At 38.4% G+C, this 23,735-nt stretch overlaps 1 protein-coding gene across 1 annotated transcript; it reads right to left on the bottom strand.

Moving 5' to 3' along the window:
• Window positions 1–9,178: 9,178 nt before the first annotated feature.
• dusp3a (dual specificity phosphatase 3a) lies at window positions 9,179–23,554 on the bottom strand. The gene is made up of 3 exons (XM_007259137.4): window positions 22,990–23,554; window positions 17,149–17,381; window positions 9,179–14,601 (listed from the first exon to the last, which is right to left on the bottom strand). The coding sequence occupies exons 1-3, from the start codon at window positions 23,154–23,156 to the stop codon at window positions 14,393–14,395; spliced, it is 609 nt and encodes a 202-aa protein (XP_007259199.1). The 5' UTR covers window positions 23,157–23,554; the 3' UTR covers window positions 9,179–14,392.
• Window positions 23,555–23,735: the final 181 nt, after the last annotated feature.

The raw sequence follows: 23,735 nt of genomic DNA, 5'->3' as shown, positions 1-23,735 counted from the left end.
AGAGATGCGTGAATGTGAAGAATCATTACATGAAGACAATGCCATTTAAATCTCTAGCTCACACTCATACATTTCTAATATGTCAAAAGTAGTTCTTGATGAAGCCATAAAAAGTGTTTTTTTCTGTTATTGCTAAAAGAAATGTTTGTAGAACCTTTGCTGTTGGCAGTGTAAAGGCTATTCAATTAGGTTAATTCACCTTCCAAAGGTGGAGGTGGAAGGAAACTGGAGATCTATGCAGACAGAATGAGAAGACACAAAACTTCTCATAGACAGTGACCTAAGCAAGGACAGGACCCACAAACCCCGGTCCCCTGGAACTGTCCAGCACACACTACCTGCTGCACCACTGCCCTATCCTTTTATTTATGACTGCTGAAAGTCAAAATTTGCTCAAACTCAAATCAAACCAAAACAGATTAAAGACCATGTTGTCTTAATAGTTCATAGTAACATAAGCTACTGCTCTGAAAACCGGACTGTTAAAGGGCTTGGCTTGCTGAAGGTGCTGAAGTCTGGCTGCAATGTGGTCCATGCTCCGATGTTTACGTTGAGGAGAAAACTTTAATTCATAGCATGTATGACTGGATGCCTGTGATCACATGGCTCTTTGAGCCTGAATGGCGTTTGCGGGACGTGAAGAACTATTTCATTGGGTGTGATTTTTGTAGCGAATGTGTTTGCTAGGCCGACAGCTTGGCTATGAGTACAGCAGTGTGCTTAATCTTTAGCAGACTATTTGTCATAAGATCAGTAGGGTCAATTGAAAACACAGTGAGTACACACTGACGTGTGCTTTTGATGACAGGAAGGCACACAGCACACTTGTGTGGAATGTCATGGTTTCCCAGAATACTCCAGGAAGGTGCGTTAATTAAGCATGAAAGTATAAACAGCTTCAGCTGCCGAACATGCGGAATTTATGTGGGGGAAAACAAAGGCAAGAGACTATTTCGAGAGCAGATTAGAAACGACTTCACAAGTTTGCCTTTTTTACGAGATTAATAAAAGCAAATAACGAGCATTCGAAAATAATTTCGCCCGCTTGTATCTTGTCCTATAAAGGCTAATTATAAGCAGAGCTCGTAAACAGGGTCATGTAACTGTCATGTGAAGGTAGCTGATGATGGAGTCTGAGGAGAAATCTTTCACTGGCCACCCACATTAGCCCAGAAACAGGTGGACACTACTGGGGGGAGGAGCATTTCTCACAGAGGAAAAGTACTTGCTTTTGCAGCAATGTGATGTCACAGCACTTTCTGTTTCGCTAAGCTTTCGTTTTTATTTTGCTTATGCACATAGTTATATTTAGACAATCTATATTCTGCTGTTGGCTTTATTTATTATTAATATAAAACTGAGGGAAAAAAGGCTGCATTGAATCTACTTGACTCATTTTCACATGGATAAACCTGGAATAATGCAGTATGTATGTGGCAAAAGCACGTCAGTTGAAAGAAAAAAATGTTTTTTATACGTTTTAGAGGATGTATCCATTTCTATTATTCCCATATATGAAAATATATGTCACTCATGTTTGCAGCAAGGAATGAGAATTGATGCAATTAATTTAAATGAAATAAACTCAACAGAAACAAACTAACTGGACTAAATCTAACTGACAAAAGACAAGAAATTACCTAAGAAACCATGCACAAGACCAGACAAAGGAACACTTAAAAAAAGAGAAACTGGAAACACCTGGAACAGATAACGAGGGGGAGGGGTAACAAACCACCACAGGTGAGAACACTGATGATAGGGCGGGGCAACAAAACACAGCCATGTGCTTAAAGAGCACATGGTGAGGAAAACAAGCAGACAGGAAAAGCACAGAGGCAGACTAGAAATGACATAAAACAGGACAAAAGCATGACAATATACATATACTACATTAAGTTTAATAAACACATCTTATTATTTATTAGTTTATCATACTAGCTGCAAATCTATTCTGCAAGATACAAATTTCTCCAAAAATACTTAAAAATACTTTTTTCAAAGGTGAGTATTCACAAAAGGTTTCTGATTTCAAAACAGTGCTTTAAAAGAAACTATTATTTTGGGTGTTATTTTAAAAGCAGAGCCAAAATTCCATCTGTGCCCAGCACAAGTATATGGTTGTCTTGTTTTGTCTTATCTTGTCTTATCTTAAGCTAAATAATCGCTAGTTCCTGAAAGCTGTGATTTATATTGTACGTCACTGGATGCTGTGGAGTAATGAGGGCAGACCATAGGCCTGTTTGAGCAAATTTTATTACTCAACACTACAACTGAACTAAACACACACAAACATACACACACACACACACACACATACATATCACCCCCCTAAATACCCACAACAAAGGTCAAACGTGGCCAAATGCTCTCACCATATTGTAAATGTCCTATTCTGTCTGTCTTAAGCACCTAGACAAACTAGTATAAATAAAGCAGTGCAGAGTACTTATTTTTTGTTGTAATATCAAAATTAGTATTAAGGGCAAAAGGATGCCCTACCCTGTTTTAGTGTAACTTCTCTTATAAATAGCTTGGTGAGTCATATTTATTGTATATATGGTATGTGTAATTCCCATGCTGAGGAACTCTTGGCCCCCCAGTGTTACACATTACCAAAGCTGGTTGCACCCATAAAGGCACTGAAGTCGAGCATGCATGCTGTCAATCACTGACTTTGCTTTTCTCTGTTGTCCCACACGCCTAGCTTCACATGTGCCACAGTTACACAAGCACAAGTCTTGTTTTATGTGGCTTTTTCGCGTCTGTGGGTAATTTGAGGTCTTTATGTTTGATCTCCCACAGTAATGGAGCAATTCAGTAGATGAATCTACAAGGCTGGTGTGGAGGGTTGCCATTAATAACGTTTTGCACTTCTGCAGAATGTGTATTTGACAGTGCAAATCAGACTAGACCTTTGAAATAACTACAACTCCCCCCCCTCCCCCCCCCCCCGCCAGCCAACCAGAGGTAGTTTAGAGTAAATTGATATAAGAAAAAAATATATATATATAAAAAAAACAACGTTCTAGTCTGCTTTGCTCCAAGTGCAAGTGCTTCCACCAGTATCACAGACTGACTTGGGCTCTAAGGAGCCATGCGTCCATATTTGGCTGTTCCTGACATGACAGTTCCTTAATAAATGTCAGGCGTGCTTGGCAAGGCCCTGCAGAATCGGCACAGTCCAGTAAAACAACAGAGTGCAGGGAGATGAAACGAGCAACAGCAACACCACTGCGGGCACAGGCGCTTGGAAGAGGATCTGAAGGCCATCCATTCCAAGCCCTTTCTCTCCCATATTTCCCAATAATTAGTGCTGCTCTGCAGATGTTCCCCCCCCTCCCCTTTTACTTAAGTTTTCACAATGGGAGCGTGGCGAGGAATGGGATAAAAAAAAAAGTCAAGAGGGAAACATCATGTGCTTCTTATTTACCAGAGTCATTAGAGACGGACGAAGAAGAAAGAGGAGGTCGTTCACGAGAAGCACCATTAAAACTGAAATTTCTAATAGATAGCTTTTAATTTGTTTCCGTTTGTTGTGATTAAGAAATTCAAGCCTAGTTCTAAATGACCCTTCTGGTATGTTGGCGAGACAGACCCAATTTAAACAAATTTGCAACACAAGTGAAAAGAAAACGGTTTAAAATCCAGCCAAGGATGTGTAATATTAAAAATATTATAATGACACTCATTACACTTCTTTATCTCTAATTGAAATGTCATTACGTTTGAGTGTGTTTGTGTGTGTGTGTGTACGTTTGTATCAGACCCCTGGGAGTGGGAAGTAAGGCCAATTATGATGCTCCCCCCCTGTGCTGCTGGCAGTGTGCACTCCTGTCACACTGAGCCCTGCTGAGTCCCAGCCCAAACATTTCCTCTGAGTCAACATCACTGCTACAGCCAGCCGCCATTGAGCCACTGACAAACATTTCAAACTGCTTACTGGCTAAATACATCTTAATTATATCTCAGCAGCACGTAGCGTAAGTCATGGGACCAGGAGGCCTTGCAGAGCTGTCAAAAGAAAACAATAAGCTATGAACAGCCACGTGTTACAGCGAAGGACAACCTAAATACTAAATACAACATATATACAATATAAACTTGTAAATTTGTGAGTGTGCATTCGCCCGTGTACTTATACATAACAACAATGTCCAAGCTAGTATGTAGAGAAATGTCAGAAAAGTATTTTTGTAATAATTACCGCTTTTACTAAATTTTAAAGAAATGTGTGCCTTGGCAAAGTTTGCTCACTCTTACTCACAAATCCTTTCACTGTGTTAAAAAAAATATTGTGAATTGAGTCTTACTGAACTGTGGAAAGGATTTCTGCCCAATTAAATTCCAGAATATTGCAAACATAAATTACAACAACTGGCAAAGCCTAATCATCACATTTCCAACTCCATCTATTAAGGTTCACTGAACCAGATTTAAACGTGTTGGATTAATTTATTTGACTTATGTTGGCTCAGACTATTTGCTGATCGTTTACTCCTGAGTGTGAAAGTGCCAACTGTAGTGCACAATCGGTGTAAACACACACTGTACATCAATAAAATACATACAAGGGAAACAGATTACAGGGATAGAAAACAAAGTGACAAGATTGCACCCAGATAGTGATCTCTAGTCTCCAGTGCCAGTCTCTTCAATCTCTGTCAGTGCCAACAGAATCAACTGAATGGCATTATGCAACTCAACAATCCTATTTTAAAGTAGTGGATTATTTACTGAGGTAATTATGTTTGTTTACAGCTAATACTTCAAATACATTTTCCTTATTAGGTACCAAAATCTAATTGTATTAATTAGTGCAGATACTTTCTGTGCATCATGACTTACATTTACATCAGCCTTAGTTACTTTACAACAGCCTCCTCGGTTCAAGCGACCAGTTTACTGGACATAACCTAAACATAAACTCTGGGTTTTCTAATTCACTAGCACATTTTACAACATCACGATCACTTTTAATGGTTACATTGGTCGTAAAAATGTCAAGCACTTAATTTCAGATGTCCAGTATACTAGACAATGAATATCTTTGTAATGATTAACAGTCCCCATGAAAAATGTTGAGAATTTGTGCACATGGTTCTGGGTTTAACACCCACGCCTGTTAAGATGGTTCTGTTGGGTGCTACTGTATCACTGGCTGCAGCTTAGGTTTTGTGGTGCAGCTTAAGTTCAACTCAAGGAGGGATTGTTTAGTAATTCATTAGTTGGTTCAGGTGTGATGGGAGCAGGGGAATATGTTAAGTGCTGTCAAATTAGTGCAGCACACAGTTTAATTGTTTTATTGGCTTATATGTTTGTTTTTATATGACTCTAACCCAATCAGATTTTAGTACGAGGATTAGTCCTTTCATAAGCAGAAGCATAAGGAAGAAATCGTGGGCCTGTTCTGTTTTGTTCTGCCTGGTGTGTTTCTCTGTTCCTCTCCCAGCGTCTGTAGTCGTTTATTTCCCCCCCAGATATGGTTCCTGCTGTCCAGTACATCTACGTGAGTGTGACAGGGAGGAGGCCCCTGGCTCTCTGAGGAACCTACAGCTGGACTGGGGTAATTGCAGCGTGCACAGAGCCATGGAGAGAGATTGGCCATAGTGTCAAACCAATTGACTTGAACATTTTCAATGATCCTCGAGGACACGTGAGGCCAGGGCAGTTCTTCCTCCAGCGCCAGGTGTGCCTAGCAGGCGCTGTAATACCTCAAAGACCATTTGTGTCAAATCATCAGGAAACTGTCCCCAGCGAATCGGTGACGGCACTGTATAAGTTTAAGAGAGTATAGAATGTGCGACTGTGTGCGGTATAGAGGAAGAGTGGGTGTATAACTCACGGGACAGTGAGTAGTGAGTGCAGGGTCCAGAAAGAAAGGAGATTTATTGAAGCTTTTGTCTCCATCTGTTGGTCAAAAGACACATGATTGTTATCCAGGGTAAAAGACACTTCTCAAACACACTTGAGCCTTTTCCAAGAATAACCCTATATCGACCATTTCTCCCTTCCGTTATCAGTTATCTTCATTATAATCAGTTATTTTCTTTACTAAAATATTTTAAGTGCCTTAAATGAGGATACATTAGTCTGAATAAGGCATTCCCCCCAAAGTGAAAAATAGCTATATGGTTATTCGTTGGAAGGTTTAAAATGTCTGGTTTTGATAAGCAGGCTGTGGATGTTACTTTAAAAATGCAATCTGACACAGATTACTGGTTTCATTACAGTTGTATCATAATCATAAGGGTTCCTTAATTTAAACAATGTACTCTGATTACCTTACCTTTGGATTTCTTGATATTTAAGCCACATACCTAAATACAAATGAAAATGTCATGTCCAATACACACTCTTAAACAAAGAGGTGAAACATTTTTGGTTCCATAAAAAACCTTTATTGTAAGAGATGCATAAATAGCAAACTTTTTTTACATTTCAAAGAAATCAATATCAACGTTCTAAGTCATTTAAAGATTCATTAAAAGCTTCTTCACAAAAATAGTTCTTATATGTGACCAAAAGATGCATTATTTAAATAGGGTTCATTATACATACCATATATTTGCCTCGTATGATTAGGCTTTGAGTGGCGAGAGGCATCTGTTGGCTGGTCTGTTGGCTGATGGTATTATAGCTGAGTCTCTAGTGCTTTCCGCTAAGTGCACTGGCTGCCTAGTGAAGCAGCAGATTGAAAAGTGGTGGCTGACTCCACATTTATCGGAGAAGGCATGTGCTTGTCCTCACCCTTCTAGTGTCAGGAGCATTGTAAAAGGTGCTGCTACTTTCTTTGACTGATAAATGACAGCTGCCGGTTCACACAAAGCTCTATCTGAGCTAGATAACATTTCTGGAGAACATGAGGTTCTATGGGTGGCATGGTGGCACTGTCATCTCACAGCAAGACGCTCTGGGTTTGATTCCTTGCTGGGCCGTCTGGGGTCTTTTTGTGTGGAGTCTGCACATTCTCCCTGTGTCAGTGTAGGTTAACTTCAGTTGCTCTGGTTTCCTCCCACAGTCCAAAGATGTGGTTCAGGTGAATTGGAGGTGTTTGAAATTGCCCCTAGGTGTGAGTGACTGGGTCTGTGTATCTATCTTCCCTGCAATGAAGTGGTGACCAGTCTAGGGTGTATCGTGCCTTTTGCTCCATGGCTGTCGCGAATGGCTCTGGCTTCCTGTGACCCAGAATGGATTAAGCAGGTTCAACAAAGAATAAATGAGATTCTATCTTAACAAAACAAAATACACTTCTTTATATTTGACATTGTTGTCCCACCCCCAGCAAAAATTAGGGAGAGTTTGTTTCTTTTATTAGTGTCTGAACTCAATTAAATAGTCGCCTTTAGATTCTGAATTTGCTTGGCAGGTCTTAGAACTTTTATTGGGCCGGACACCCCTGCTGTAATAGTAATTACCCTATTCTAAAAATAACGAATTACTTACCTTTCCACTGTAACAGATTAAAATTTGTGTTTTTTTTGTATGTTGATTACATAATCCCATAACTTATCAGCACCTAAGCCTGCTTATATGCATCATTACTCAAATGGACTTGCTTTTGTGATATTTGACATTAACAAAATTGCTTTGCTAAAACAGTATGTCTACATATGACTGCACTTTGGTCAGTTTTTATAAATAAAATTTGGGCTGGACAATATGGCTAAAAACTATCGAAATAAATTTCTTCATTTCTGCCGATACACAGAAAATAGCTCACAACCGATGTCTGTACATACAAACGTCTGACAAATTAATGCTCCCCGCAATGCTGTAAATAATGTAGATTGAAAAATCATACTGAATTATTGTCTAGCCCCAACTATAATCCACAGTTTTTCAGCACTTTAATAATGTAAATATAACTCATTGACTTACATTTAAAGTTATTCTACTTTTAAGTCAAATGTGAGCCTCTCACAGAAAATACGCAAGTCAGTGTACTTGGCTTAATCTATCCCCTGATTGTCCAGACATATTTCGAGGCCACAGTAAGCATTGTTTCAGCTGCTCTGATCTGATGTAATCAAAGGCCAACGAGACGCACAGAAAAGAGCCGGTTGCAGCACACAAGAAAAAGTATGCCTTAGTAATAATGCATTGTCATGCAAGCCTTCTGCACATGAGAAATGAGGCCTTCTCATGCTTCTCCTATCAGCACAGCAGAAACCAAAGAGTGCAGGCTCATTACTGTGTCATTGAGCAATAGGAGGTACTGAAACAAAGCTCACTGCTAATTAAGCTATTGCTATACATGTGTTGTCCCTGTGCTTTGAAAAGAAGATGAAAGACAAAAACCTAAAAAAATGCAGCATAAAGCCTGAAGGAGCTTGATTAAAGGCTTAAGCTAAATTGATTGAGATTAATGCTTCCCAAAAAATCCGCTCAAAAGCATTTTTTTTTCATTTTAGCCATTTATTGTTCAATAGTAGAACAAAAAACAACATATCTTTTCAAGATAAGAAAAATAACATTGCCTTTTGAAATCAAGTGCACTTCAACAAACAGTGTCTGTAAGGAGCTGAATGCTTTGCTTCGTGGAGTGATCACATAAATCAAAAAATAGAGAATCAGTCTTCAGAGTAAGGCTTTATGGTGGGATGACAGGAGAGCACATGCTGTGTCCTTTTCCTTCTTCTACAGTGAGCTGATATGAGTTTAAATACATGGAGCGTCAAATGAGGCTTAATATTTAAGACTTGTGACATAAACTGAAAAAAAAAAAAAAAAAAAAAGAATGTAGTGTGCCTCACTCTGAACGTGTCGAAAATTTGGCAGTGTGGAAAAGTGTGCCAAACCCACCATAAGAACCTACAAGGTAGGTTAGCAGTAACTTCAGTGCTGCTGTATTATTGTAATATACTGGTGAGGTCTTTCATTTGACACATTAAAGTAATAGCACAATCATTCTGGCACAACAGGCAGCACATGTACAATAAGTAACGGCATGTACTCCACTATATGTGAACATTGTGTGTGTTTGTGTTTGTGTGTATGTGTGTGTGTGTGTGGTGGGTCTGTAAGCTTACAAGTCAGCTTGTAAAAAGATGCAAAAGCATAGACAGAATACCCAACACTTACACTCGTGCTGACTAAATATGTAGAACTCTGGATTCATTAGCAAGGATCAGAACAGACCACAATCAAGACAATCAAGTAAGCTCTTTAGACAGCGTAGCATTGCATCTTAGTAGTTTGGTTTACATAGACCAGCTCAAAATGTGATTTCATAGCATCCTTATAAGAACAAACAAACAAAAACAACATAATAGAAAATGGGACATAAATACAGATGGTCAAGCAGCATTGCAATCACTGTTATAATACTATTGACATCATTAAGCCATACAGTAGACCATTACCAGCTTTACACATTTCACAATACAACTCCATAAGAATTACTAAACAACAATCCTAGCAGGACATTTTTAATACAAACCACAGGGGTTTGCCAACAGCAGGTGGCAGTGTTTCTCTCCACTAATTAATTTACTTAAAATAGTACACCATCAGGAGCTCACAGGCAACAAGCAGTGCGTCTAATCCTTAGTTTCCAGTGAAAAGAAGTAAACATCTAATTGGTTTGATATAATAAATATTTTAAATACATCAATTTAATTTTAGACAGTATATAACCTTTAGATGAATACAATATTTTCATATTTAGATAGTGAAGGACTTTCAGAAGAATCCTAGGTTCGGCATTAAATAGTGTGACACTCTTATACAAGTAATATAAGAGAAATATAACAGGATCTGGTTTTAGACACCAACAGAATCACAGCCTGTTTACTCCTGGCATTGACATGCATTTTTAGTGATCATATCATGTTTGGATTTCACTTGTCTACCTAAAAAGCTAGGTGCAAACACTCCTAAAACACACTGAGATATGAAACTATATTTGGTGGTGGTCAGAGATGGATCTCATCCACATTTATCACAAGTGTAATCCGAATAAGTATTTTGTGGTCAGATTCCAAGTGATCGGATGCAAGTATTACAGAGTGACTTTCCCTGCTGTCTAAATAACCGGATACGCTGTCTATTACAGCTGTTACAGGAATGTGAGAACCATCTATTCTTCCACTGTGCTGCAGAACCACCACTGTTCACAGCATCTTAAGATCATTTAGATGAGAAACTGTTTTGTAGAGGAAGTAAAATAGAAATTCAATACATAAGATCGGTTCTCATCTAGTCACATTGGAGACGCATTTAAGTGACAAGGCAAACTTTATTAATATACGATCCAGAATAGGTGTGGGACAATATATTAAAATTGTATTGGTACGTGGCATCAAATAAAATTGTATTTATTGAAACATATATATATAAACTTGAGACTCGCCCACCAGTTGGATTTACTAAAGTTACTGGAATATTGGATGTCAAATTCTGTGAAACTGACACCAATAAGTCCATAATTCCTGTTATTTGTTATTTAAGAGTATTTTATACCATAAGGTATCGTAGAGAACTGTCTTGTCTTGTGATTTTTAAAGTATTGCAAAATCACAATACTGAGATATCATCATCGTAAGCAACGTATTGTAATAATATTTCATCATTAGATGCGCTGTGATTCTCACCCCTAATCCAAATACAAACTGTATGTTAATGCCAAGAGTATACAGGCTCCTACATTCCGCATTTGTCGATGATGAGATTTGTTTTTAAATCATTTGCCTTATAGACACTTTTATAAGAATGTTGGGTTATTAAAGCGTATTATTCAGTAAAGAACTTTCCTAAAATGTGAAGTTCTCTTTAGTCAGAAAATCCTAGGTTCTGATTTAGACTATAGATGTCCATATATTCAAGTTAACATAGTGCAGGAAAGCTGGAAGTAAAGCATATCATATCATATTTCATATCATAACCTTTTTACTTAGCACAGTCCACACTCGTCACCGTATGCTTCTTGTGACGACACACAAGTTTCAGTAACTACAGTAGGTTAGGTTTTACAAAAGCCTAGGTCTCCAGATTACAATATAGGAATGTTTATAGTTCGTATGTGTGTTGTAAATACATCTATATTAGTTTTTTTTATTATTATTATTATTATAAATATTTTTTACAAAGACATTTATGAATTATGGGTTATGGAGAACTAAATATAACATGAGCAGCCAGGTATGGTAGGAATGTGAGGTAGCCTGTGACAGTGTTAGCTGTGAAGACAGACTCTGGCTCTCTCTCAGACATGATCAGTGTGATTAAACTAGATTAAAAAAAGATGTATTAAGCCTGTGGTCACCAACGCTGCTCACGAAGAATCTGAAACCCTTTAGCAAAGAGTAGTCCAACCATAACCTGCTTCAGAAGTCTTTAACTGGCTGGATCAGGTACAATAGAATGAGGTGCAGGGTGCAAGTGTAGGGCTCCAGATTGTTAGAATAATAAAGTATGGACTTAAATTCTGAGGGAAAATTTACAGCTAAATAAATTATATCAATACATAATTGCAAAATAATCTGTTTGTAGGGAGTATACATTAACATGATGCAAATCCTGGCTACAATAAGTTAATAAGATAACTGTTAGTTAATACATACTGTACTTGTAATGCCTATACAGTTTATAATACATTCATATATGTCAACACCTAAATATGTATATACACGTATATATTTCTGTAAGCATATAAATATAGAAATTGGAGTAATAGTAATAAACAGCATCTTGTGGTGTAATGTGGCCTAGTTTCTATAGTGGGTTGAGTGAAATATATGAGTACCCTCAATCTTTAGAAAATAGTGAAATAGAGAAATACTGGGAAAGGCCCAGGGTCATGAGTTCAGTTAGATGCTAGTGAGAAGTCCATAAACTAACTATGCTCAGATTCATTTTGTGCACACTGTCGAAATGTACTGAGAGCAACTGGCTAGAGCTCTTTTACAGTCAGTGGAAAGACATGTTCCTATTCAGGGCTGTTAGGGCAGTCTGAGACCCAATGACAAGGTCAGCTTCAATAATTCTCATTGCTATTCTAATAATGCTAGTGACAGTGAAACACTACACACACTATTGACCCTCTTTCTTTACATTACTAAAACCAAGGCTGGCTAGACCTCATCCTTTGAATACAGTGCGACTTGACAGGCTAAAGGGGTGCTGATTTATGTAAGCAAACACACGGGCAGTGTGTCACACATAGGCAGAAAGGCAGTTAATGTGATTGGACTCTACAGCTTGACAGTGATCTTGCGGAGGACAAAATGGATTGGCAGTGAGCAACTGGCGTATCAAAGCAGTGTGATTCTACAAAAACAAGGATTCAAAGGTCCGGTGGGGCGCATAACTAGGTCACTGCTGCATAAATCTTGCCAAAGATGCTGAATGAACAATGCTTACTCAACTGTAGACATATGGGTCTGTGTTCAGTAAATGGCTGGCTAGTTATTAGCACATTGTGTACCCAAGACAGTGCTATTCTGAACAATACGGAATGTTAACCTACCACATCACCCATGCCATCCTCAGTCACTAAGAAACAGAAATGTTATTTTGTTGTTTTGCTGATATTGGATGTTTTTGTTAGGAAAGCAAGCCTAATGTGAACACAAAATTAAATACCCTGTCAGTCGTCTAAACTATAACATTGCTGGAGTGTTGGCGTGTTGGGAATCTCATGGGTAGTATCAGTTGCAGAGTTAATCTGGTTTCCTACCAACAAGGGCATTGATTTAGCAGAGTACTGTAAAAGGGTCATTTCGGTGCTTTTTCATAGAGGTCAGTGTACATTGGACTGCAAGTGCCTAAGCATCAAATTCCTCCACGTTCAAATTGGAATGGGATCGATAAATTGTGAAATTCCCGGCAGTGGGAGACTACGGAAGGACTGTGCTCTAATCTACACTCTCTTAAAGTGACCTGGGCTGTAGAGCTCCAAAAGGTGAAGACGTTAGACTTACAAACAGGCAGCAATAGGAATGCTTTAAGCCACATACTGTAACAGGTCATAAAGTGACACTCGTTACTGTGAGAGATGGTGAATAAAAAAAAAAAAAAGGCAGAGTAAAAGTTGTAGATTAAAACCCACAAAACTCCATCCCCCTCTTTTAGCATTACTGCTGCAACATCAGTTTCCATGAGAAATAGTCATTTACACTGGCAATCACAAGAATTACAGGTTCATAAACCTACACTTTGTGCATGTGTTTTTAGGTGTGTATGAGTTCACGGTCAATCATTTCACCCGTTAATAGGGGTTAAATGGTACACAAAAGTTACGATTCGGTGCACACTGCAATACAGACCTTACAATTTAGAGCAATTTTGGTACAATGGTGAAAAAAGCAACCAGACCACCATGCAAGTTTCATATACCAATTAGCTTGAGCTAAGACTAGCATGGCATGTTTCTTACTTGCTAATGGTTAACAGCTTCAGTCAGGGGTTTCCAAGCTTTTTCCAGCCAAGACAAAAGACTATAAGTGCATCCCAAAAAACATCTGCACCAAGTTATTTCAGACATATTGTAGTAGTCGTTACAGCAACCCCACTTGTGGCAGTGTTTTGGTCAAATATGTGTTTTTTTTGTAGCTATAAGACTGGGATTCACAACAAAGCTGTTAAGAAACTGATCTGGGGTCAGTTGGTTGCTCTGTATCTGATCACCCTTATTGATAATGTTCATTTGACGGCTGTGTTACTGGGAAATAATCAGTTACTGCAGACAACAAAGGAATACAACAATGTTTTTCTCTGTATGACTGCATGCACCGAACCGTGATGTATGTACCTTGGCGGTTTAGAACAAATACATTTATTGTTACACCTCTGTTGTAACCGGTGTAACATTAATTGTTACACCTTTCAATTACTGTTCAAACTGTTCAATGTTGTATTATAGATCATTAAAACTACCATACTGTAAATACATGTCCATTCAAAATTTGGAATCAATATTTCAAAAAATATGAAACCAATATAGCTGCAGTTTGTATATATATATATAACATGATTATGATGTTCTAGTTTAGGTAAAAGTAACTGGTCTTATATTATTAGTGGAGATTACTTAAGACGATTTTTTATAGGAAATAGATAATAAGAGTATTATGTTCCCCCAAATACTTACAGTATTGCATAAATGCGTATAAATACCTGTTGGCTGTCAGTTTACATTTAAATGTACTCTATACAAGTTAATATTATTGTAGATGAAGTAAAATAATTCATATGGGAAGTGATTCCAAATTTTTGAAAGATAATATATGTATCTGCCTTCAATTACACACCTTTAACTATGAATGAGTGTGTGTGTGTGTTTGTGTCTGTGTGTGTTTTTGTGGAGAAGGTGCTGGCCTGGGATGATCTTTCCCCAGACGGACTCTGGAGCCTGAGGAGGGATAGAGTACCATACAGTATTAGCTCTCTATCATTTGCTCTTCAGCTTCCCCTCCTTGGCTAGTTTCTCGTTGAGCTGGCACAGCTGGCGCAGGAAGCCGTCGTTGGGCCCGATTTCCCTCTTGTGTCGTACGGCAGATGTGGCCACCCGTACGTCCATCTTGTGTCGGAGCATGAGGTAAGCTATGACGATAGTCGGGGAGCGGCTGTAGCCTTCTCGGCAGTGAACGTACACTTTTCCTGTAATCAGAACAGAGAGAAGAGGCGGCTGAGTATGGAGCACTTAACTGGTGTACAAAGCAACAGGGTCATGAGAGGGCAGAGGAACAGATGCTGAGTGTCTGAACCTTCCTAGCCTAGCACCATCAGCGCAGTTCACATGATGCAAATGTGTCTCTGACCTCCACAACCAGTAAGCAATGTCAACCATTGCTTACAAGGAGTGAACAATATGATAAATGTGAAAATTTATATTATAAGCACTATGACTGGGTATAAGCCTGTCAAGATTTTTTGTGGACTATATATTGTCCCAGAAATTAATGTGATACACAATATTTTTTGTCATTTTAAGACTATTAAATGTCACTGATAATGATAACAGAATAGCATAAAAAACAATTATACACTTTTTGAAGACAACACAATTTAAATGAATCATTTATTTTGATTGGTTTGGTAATTATATACTTATTTCTTCACCTACTTTAGTCCACAGTGTGTGTATATAGTCAGTTATTGAAGCATGACTGGCTTAAATACTGTTAACTGTTATATATGTGAGCAAACAAACAAATAAACACAATAGACGATATCACGATTACCAAAAATGATTGGGGTCATGTTCATTTATTGTACAATAAATCGATATTACAATTATTGTGACAGGCCTAACTGGGAAAAAATATTTCTTATCAATACCTGAATATACTACATGGACAAGGGTATTGGGACACATACAAACTACACCTACAGGAGTTTTATGACATCCCATTCTTAATCCATAGACAATAATATAGGGCCCTATTAAATATGTTGTATTTTTTGAAAATGTGTAGTTAGTAAATTCTGAATAAATAAAATAAAATAAAATAAAATAAAAGATTGCATCTTCTTTATTGTTTTTGTATGTTTTGATATGATTTGCATGTAAACACTTTCACTGTTTTTAAAACACAAGGTACTTGTTTCAGAGAAAAACAGTAAAATACTAGCCTGTACTTTTCTGGAGGATGATGGAGAAAAACATTGGCATAGTGGATCCTAATTAAAATAAGATTATGGGGAGCAGATATGCAAAAGGAAATTATCCAATTACATAAATTTAATACTGTCTCAATATGGCTAATAATTTGCTCATAATGAAAGTATCCTTTGACACGATTAATGATGATAATACTAACATACCGCCATATTGCCTACCCTTAGCACATACCCTATTACCAGCCATTCCAGTGTCTTCTTTCATCCCACTTCCCCCACCAAGCCATCAATAAACACACATACACACACACACTCACATTCATTATCGACCAGTCCACCCCCCTGGAGGAATTCACCTTGCCAACTTCTACTGCGCTTATTCTGCAGATTCTGCACAGCATCTGTAACCTGATCTCTCTTTTTCTCACGCACCTCCCTCCTTCATGTTCTTCTTTTCTTCTTAGGTATGTAATGCTATACTGTCCTGAGGAGTCTTTTTATAAACTAACACTAAGTGTCCTTGTCCACAGATCTGCATACGTCTCTATCCAGTGTAAAGAAGAGCATTCCAGAGCCTGGAAATCCCTAGACTCATTGAGATTCACAAGCTCAGTCTGTCACTGAAAGCTCTCCAAGCAAGGCTGTCACTAATGTCAGTAGTAAAAACACCAAAGGATTGTGTGGCAGCAAATGTCCTGGAGGTTTTGTGCTTGAGTTGAAATTCTCACTTAAAGATTAGTGTCCTCTCTCAGCTCTGCTCCGGCAACTCATTACTGTGTAACAGGGTGTGCTGCCAAATTGGCCGCAAATTAAGATGCCTTATAATTGGTCTTCCACTCTGTCAAAGATGGCATAAAATCCATGTTGTAAAACATGAGGTTGAGGGCACCAATTAAAATCAGGACGGCTGTGAGATATTTCAGAGTAATTTTGTGTGTAAAGACTCCAAACAGTGCCTCGGGACACTTTACTATGCTGTACTTATCTCCCTTGTCAGTAATTACTCCAGCAGAGTGCATTCAGAGTGACCTCAACCAACATGTTTTTGCCAAATGTAGTATTTACTTAAAAAAAAAACACAGAAAGCAAATAACAATTTTTTTAAGAAACCTAAAAAATACTACAACAATTTAGTGATTTCAAAGAATATACTAGTTGAACATGTGCTAAGCTTATATTTTATTAAGTTACATACCGTTGCAATCAGAGATATTCAATCCCTCTCACCTTAAACAGTATCATGATTATGTGCATACAATTGATTAGAAAAATGTACAACAGTAAGTGTCATCAAGAAGTGTTCCCACCTATACATTTCTACGCCTTTGTGGGACCAGACATGTTAAAGCACAAGTAAAAATACTCACAACAGCATAGGATTTATGTTATATACCAAATCTCAAGACACACTTTACATTAAATTTCTTGCTACTGTTTCTTTAAAAGCTACCAAAAGTTTTTAATGTATTTTAATATGACTGAGAAGCCCACTCCCTAACTCCTTAAATAGACATTTTCTCATTGTTCCACCAAACAAAATGCAGATCTATAAGAACAAATAGTCTTGTGACCCCTTACACATACCTTTTCCATTTGCATGTGCCAGACCCTTATCAATGAAGTCGGCCGCCTCTTCAAAGAAGGCACTGAGGTTAAACTGTTCAGTGTCATTGGCCTTTATTCCATGGTATGTTATCCCAGTTCCCGCGTAGAACTCGGCGTTGGTGTTCACGTGCATGAAGGAGTTGCCCTCTGCCGCGTTAAGTATGTGTGTCACGCCGAGCCGCTGCAGACGCATCACATTCTGGGCCACAAACCTGGGGATAAGAAAGAGAGCACACGTCAGCCTCACCTGGGCCCACTACACCCATGGGAAATCTAACGCTGCTGACAGAATTAGCTTACAGGTCTGTCAGTCCTGTCATCTGAAGAGGAAAACATAAGAAAGAAGACCTTTTTTTAAATCCCTTTTTAAGACATGCTGAATTTAGGCTCAAAAGAATCATTAAAATTGAAAGACCTCTGCCTCTTTCTTCATTCTTTACACATTAACACTTTATAGCATGTTATTGCACTATAATGCTCCTGTAGTAGTGTCACAAACTATATTATGCTTAGCTTACTGCAGGAAAATGTGTACTCTGAAACTGCAAACAATAAATATTATTAATGGAATTAATACTCTGTGACATTTTTAATTACTAATGCACATTAGATAAAAAAATAAACAATTAATCACAATATAAGAAGCTTGTATATGTAAGGTGTATGTTAAGGTGAAGGGGAAAATATAAGAATCATTTAGTCTATTTATTGAGATTCTGTCTGGTAGGTTCTATATGTAAAGATGTAGAATGTCAATTACCCAGTTTTGAAAATTGCATTAAAACAGTAATTAGTTGTAATGTTGATTTTTGTTCATGCCTCCAGTCATCATTTAGTGTGGTTAAACTAGGACCCTGGTGCTCTGTTGTACTCAGTGGGAAAAGTTGACGAGAATAATTTGTCAAGACGCTTTTAGATGGCAGAGATGTCGGTCCATGTTAGTGGACCTCAGGGGACAGCAATGTTCTAAACCAGTGCAGACACACCAAGGAGATTTTGGCTGCTGCCCAGAGGCTTACAAAGAGCCATGGGCGCCCAGCACAGTGCCCAAAATAGGACGTAGAGAGAGAGAAAGCAAGGAAAGAGAAAAGAGTGGGGAGCAAAGTGGAGTGCTCTGTTACCATGTAGTTACATCGCCTCTGTTCTGCTCTGGCACCTGCAACACTTTTATCTTCATCTGCAGATTTTGCGGTAGGGGTGGAGTGTTGATAGTGCATCCAGTAGCATCCCACACATCAGGAATAGGTCTGGCAATGCAGTTAGCCAGGACATAGTATATGTGTTTTCAATGCAAGTTCTTGAAATGGCAGCAGCATGTGAACAAGCATCGTCCGGTTAGTAAAGTGCAATTAGAAAAGTGCATTAAGAAAGGTGAGGCTACTTGTTGCAGGACATTACTGGTGTAAATGTAGACTGTAACAGTGCCTGTAATGAAGACCAAAAGTTATCTGGCTTAATACGAAATTGCACCCCACATCATGACACTAGACCTTCTTAACAAACAAAAAAATAAAATAATAAATTGCTGGTCTTGGACCCGACCACAGTGCCTCCACACACAAATGTTTGTCTTATCCTCACCAAAGAAAAAAGAGGGACTCAATAGGACATGCTGTCACTCTGAGTCACTCCATTACTCTCTGGCACGACTACCCACCAAGTTTTATTTCTGTTGGTTGATTCATCCGGGGTGAATAATTTTTTTGAACAATAAGAGAAAAATTTAATATTTAAACCAGGTCCCATATGATAACTAATATCTAATCTTTGTATGACGGTAAGACATTATGTTCAGAATTATATTTTCCTTTTTAAAGCATATATATATAACTGCTCCCTGATGGAGATTTAAAACCACCCCAGCAAATGAAGATTACACCTGTCTCAATTCTGCTTTATATCTGGAGGGGGAATCAGCCCATTTGTCTCAGTCTCTCCTACAGCTAAAGCTTCTCAATGCAGATGAAGTGATGGACTCTGATCAAAACCTCAAGATCCATAACTCAAGGCCCTGCTATATTGAGTTAGCCCATCTATCCATAGCCACAGCAGATTGCAGTCATATTTCTCCCCATTGTACTCGGCGTGTGTGTGTGTGTGTGTACGTAAAGCCTTGAAGTCTGTTCCCCTAGCCGGCCATGCTCCCTCACCCCAGCTCACTGCAGTTTCTACACATACATTATTAATAGAATCCTCACAGAGAGCAGCCCTTTTACTCTAAAGTGCATCTCTTACATACCTGTACAGTAAAAAGCGATTTTTATTCAAACTTTTATGCTAAAATGGCCACTGTGCTTTGACTTTAAGTACACAGACATCATTTTTTCTCATATTTCTGATGTAACTAATGGAACTAAATGGAACTAATCCCAAATAAACCCCAAATATTATAAACAAACCCAAAAACAGCTTTACAATGTCATTTACGTTCTGTTATGGGTTTCTTAATAATCTCCTGTTAAATATATTTTAATTGACCATTTACTTGGTTTTGGACCACTGCACATCACCATGTCTGTAATAATAAGAAACAGAAAAACTATGTTACCAGGATCAAACTGATGATAACATTTGTCTTAACATTTCAAACCAACATTTAACGAAGCATATATTTTAATCTGGTCAAGAAAAATGTTTCAGCACCTCTGTCCTTCTGTTCTGAAAAAATTGCACTGATTGCATTGTTTAATTTCAGCAACATTAAGTTAAAATTTTCTCTCTGAGACACTGAAGTTTAGCCCTTATATTAGAGCAATTTTGCTTCCTTAAAAACTACTAAGCCTTAACATGAGCTATTTCAGATAAAACGTTTTAAAAACATTTAAGGCGAGCATCCTAAAGTAGACAAGGTAGCCTATGTTTGCACACATACAGCTGAATTAGTCTCTGTAAACAAGCAAATAAAAATGTACATTTTGACACCATGCCTAATGCCAGACAAGGGTTAATGGTATTAAATTCTCCCAGCACTGAGCTGTGGTGTAGTGGAAGTGTGTTCTCTGGAATGATGGTGCTCCGTCTGATAAGTCAGGGATGAGATGTGGTGATGATCGTCCAACATCCTATAAATCCATATCAACACTACTGAACGCAGAATGTTTTAAATGTTTTGTAGTACAATACAAGTTTTTTGCAGAACAATGACAGTATGTTAATGTTTTTATTTGAGTTTATTAGAGTTTATTCATTTTTTTTGTTTATTTTAGTTCATTATACAGTGCATTAACAGTGCATTTAAAATTTAAGATCAAAAATAAAAAAAACCCTTCCTCTAAACTCAAGCAACACACACTTTTAGTCAGCTTCGAGCTTGAACACAATCAATAAATTAATCTAGGAAAGCACGGTGGACTGATAGATTTCTTAATGGATTTCTCTTTATCCTGCCTAGAGGTGTCAACAGAGCACACTCAACCTGAACTTACATGTGCGTTTGTCATTCACAGCCTATGTTCACTGTATATTTATAAGTCATTCTGTCCTGGACACAATTTAAGACCATGATAAATCTCACAGAGCACTTCAACTGGAAAAGCAACTTCTCATCTGACTCTAAGACATCCCATTCTAAATAAAAAAACGTATCACAGCTTGTGTAATCTCCATAAACAAGCAGTGTCAATAGAATGAGATGTTCTGGAGCAGGAACACACCAGCCAAAGGTCACCATGCTCAATTCTAAGCATCAGCTAGAAGGTCATAGAGCCCTCCAGTTTTGGGTGTATGGAGCACAGGAATGATCTGGAGTGCCATGTGTGCTCCTGAATAAATCATCCAACATCAAATACCTCACCTCATTGTTTTACGGGGTGGATGGATGCAGTCAAAACCTCCTCAACTCTGGTCCTCAAGGCCCAAGGAACACTGCACATGTTCCTGCTTTCACACACATTTTGGCTAAATTCTGGTCTGTTAATCATCTGAATAATTGGATCAGGTGTGTGGGGAGCAGAAAAACAATAAAAAATGTGGGGCAGTGGGTCTCCAGGACTAGTATTGATATAGAGCGCTCAGCCAGTTTCTCAATGCTGATCCTTGAGGCTCACTACACTGCTATACATTTTAAAGCTTTTTATGCTTTAACACACCTAATGTAACTAAATAATAGAGTAAATAATCAGTTGATTACCAGGATCAGGTGTGCTGGGAGAAGAAAAAAGAAAATAAATGTGCAGGGTCTCCAGGACCAGGCTGGAGAAACTCTGATCTAGTGCAATAGAGAGACCCGCTGCACTGCATTTTTTTCCCCCTGCTATTCCTGCTTAAACACACACATTAAATTAGTCCTGCTTAATTGAATCAGGAGTGTGAGGAGTAGAGAAAACACAAAAAAAGGTGTAGGGCAGGGAACTTCAGTCACCAGGATTGAGAAACACTGCTCCAGTGTACAGCCTTTCCAGAACAATGAATTCTGATACTGCAGTAAAAGAATAAGAAACTGCTAGGGCTGGGTGATAAAGTAAAAAAAAAAATTACAATACTTAAAGACAATATTTATTGGTATATTTTAAATAAAGGCAAAATGTACCAGTAAAGGCATATTTGTTTTAAAAGCTAAACAAATTCTGTTTCATACTTAGGTAGGTTGGTTTGTTAACTACTTTATTTATACACATTTTTAGTTACTCGCTTCCACTGTCTCTCACACAGAGCCCCCAAATTTGAACTTGGTCACATTGGTGTTCTTTTTTTTAAATTACTGACTATTTTAATCAATATAGATATCTGCTTTATTCATTAAATATAATTTAATTTGAAAGCGTGAATGAACATGAAGTGTAAAATCTGCAACAACACACATGCCAAGTAGGTGTGTGCCATATCGTATCGTACGCAATAACATCGCCAACATTTTAGAATATCGTGAACGATATTATACCCTGAAATATCATGCCATATTACCCACCCCTAATTATCTTATCAGTGTACTACTTTTTTTTGCTGATTTTAGCAAAAGAAAAATCCACACTGTTCTCCTTTCCCATTATATATCTATTCATTTTACTTTAATCAAGGAAATATATGGTGGCATTTGGAGTGCACCATTAGTAGCATCATGACATTCTGCAGGTTTCTGTTACAAATCTGAAAATTCTTGTATTTTTTTATATGTCTCAGTTAGGAGTGTGCCATATCATATTGTATGCAGTAATAACATTTACTTTTCATTTTGTTGCAGTAGTGTATTCTTGAAATGTTTTAAATTCAGTGTTTTGTATCGTTATCGAGAAAATACCATAAAATATTGTGATATTATTTTAGGGCCATATCGCCCAACCATAGCCACAAGTATTTCTTCTTTTTACTTCATTCATGTTATTAGTCCATCATTCTTTTAATGCAAAGTAGACTACACTGAAACCCGGTTATATTACAAGCCCAGGAGAAAATGTCTCAATTAGCCAACAGGATTAGAAAAAAAAGAAGTAAACTCAAATGTAGCAGTTGGCATTCCCTCGAGTCCACCTTGGAAATAATGGGAGTGTGTGGCTTCTTGTCTCACCTGTTTTTTTTTTTTTTTGTTTGTTTTTTGTTTTTTTACAAACTGAGGTGGCTGAAGTTAGTTTCTGGTCCGAATTCCCAGTTCCACCTTAAATGCTGCAGCAGTTACGTTATGCCGCCTGTGGCGATATAACCTAACAGCTGCAGCATTTAAGGTGGAACTGAGAATTCGGACGAGAAGCGAACTTCAGCGTCGTGACAGACTGTAACACTGAAGGACCAGCCTTGTAGCCTGTCTGACAGTGTTGTCTGTTTAATATGAAGGCAAACAACACGGATTGAGGCAGAAAAAGAGCAGTTAAGGCTTGTATAGCTTACGCGTTGCCGACGTAAATCCTCGGAAACACCTCGTTGAAATGTTGTGCTGGTAAACTGTAGAAGCCGCTGCCGTTGGACAAAAGCTCGTTGAGTTGTTGCACAGTGGCCTCGGTGTCAGGCACTGTTACCTCCGCTGGCGCCTTGACAGGGCTCTGGTGTTTCTTCATGGCTTGTTGAAGACAATAAAAACACGCCCACAGACCGTCAGTGTCGGAGATGGGTCCGATCCCCGCGGTCCTGCATGTTAGTTACCTCCGCTCGGCAGCTTCTTCGTGCGGCTGTGTGTGTTTTGTGCTCTGCTCGCTCTTCTTCTTCTTCTTCTTCTTCCTCTCGCAGACACACCCCGACTCGCCCACCGGCGGTCTCACACACACACACATACACACTTACACACACACTCCGGAGACAGACACGGAGTGGCGGAGGACGACACTAACCAGGGTGGCAACCGAGCACCGATAAACAACAAGTCAGCGAGAGCGCTGTAGTTAAAGGGGCCGCACTGTCTCCATATCCAGTCACCAGCGCTTAGTTAGCATGGAGGCTAATTCTCCACATTTTCGCGCCTTACTGTGGCGTTACTATGGGAACGCATGGTGGGCAGCGCTGGATGTAAATAACAGTAGGTTAGTTAGCTCGCCTGTTGTCTGTTTCACACATTTCACACTTTTTCTGTTCAGCTGGATTACTTTAACTCTCCTATTTTGTTAATTTGTCAGGAACAGCAAGAGTGTTCCCGGCTCAAT

Source organism: Astyanax mexicanus, chromosome 15, assembly GCF_023375975.1.
Source record: "Astyanax mexicanus isolate ESR-SI-001 chromosome 15, AstMex3_surface, whole genome shotgun sequence".
Lineage (NCBI taxonomy): Eukaryota > Metazoa > Chordata > Actinopteri > Characiformes > Acestrorhamphidae > Astyanax > Astyanax mexicanus.
The sequence above is the reverse complement of the archived record's forward strand: the minus strand, read 5'-3'. Positions and strand labels throughout refer to the sequence as shown.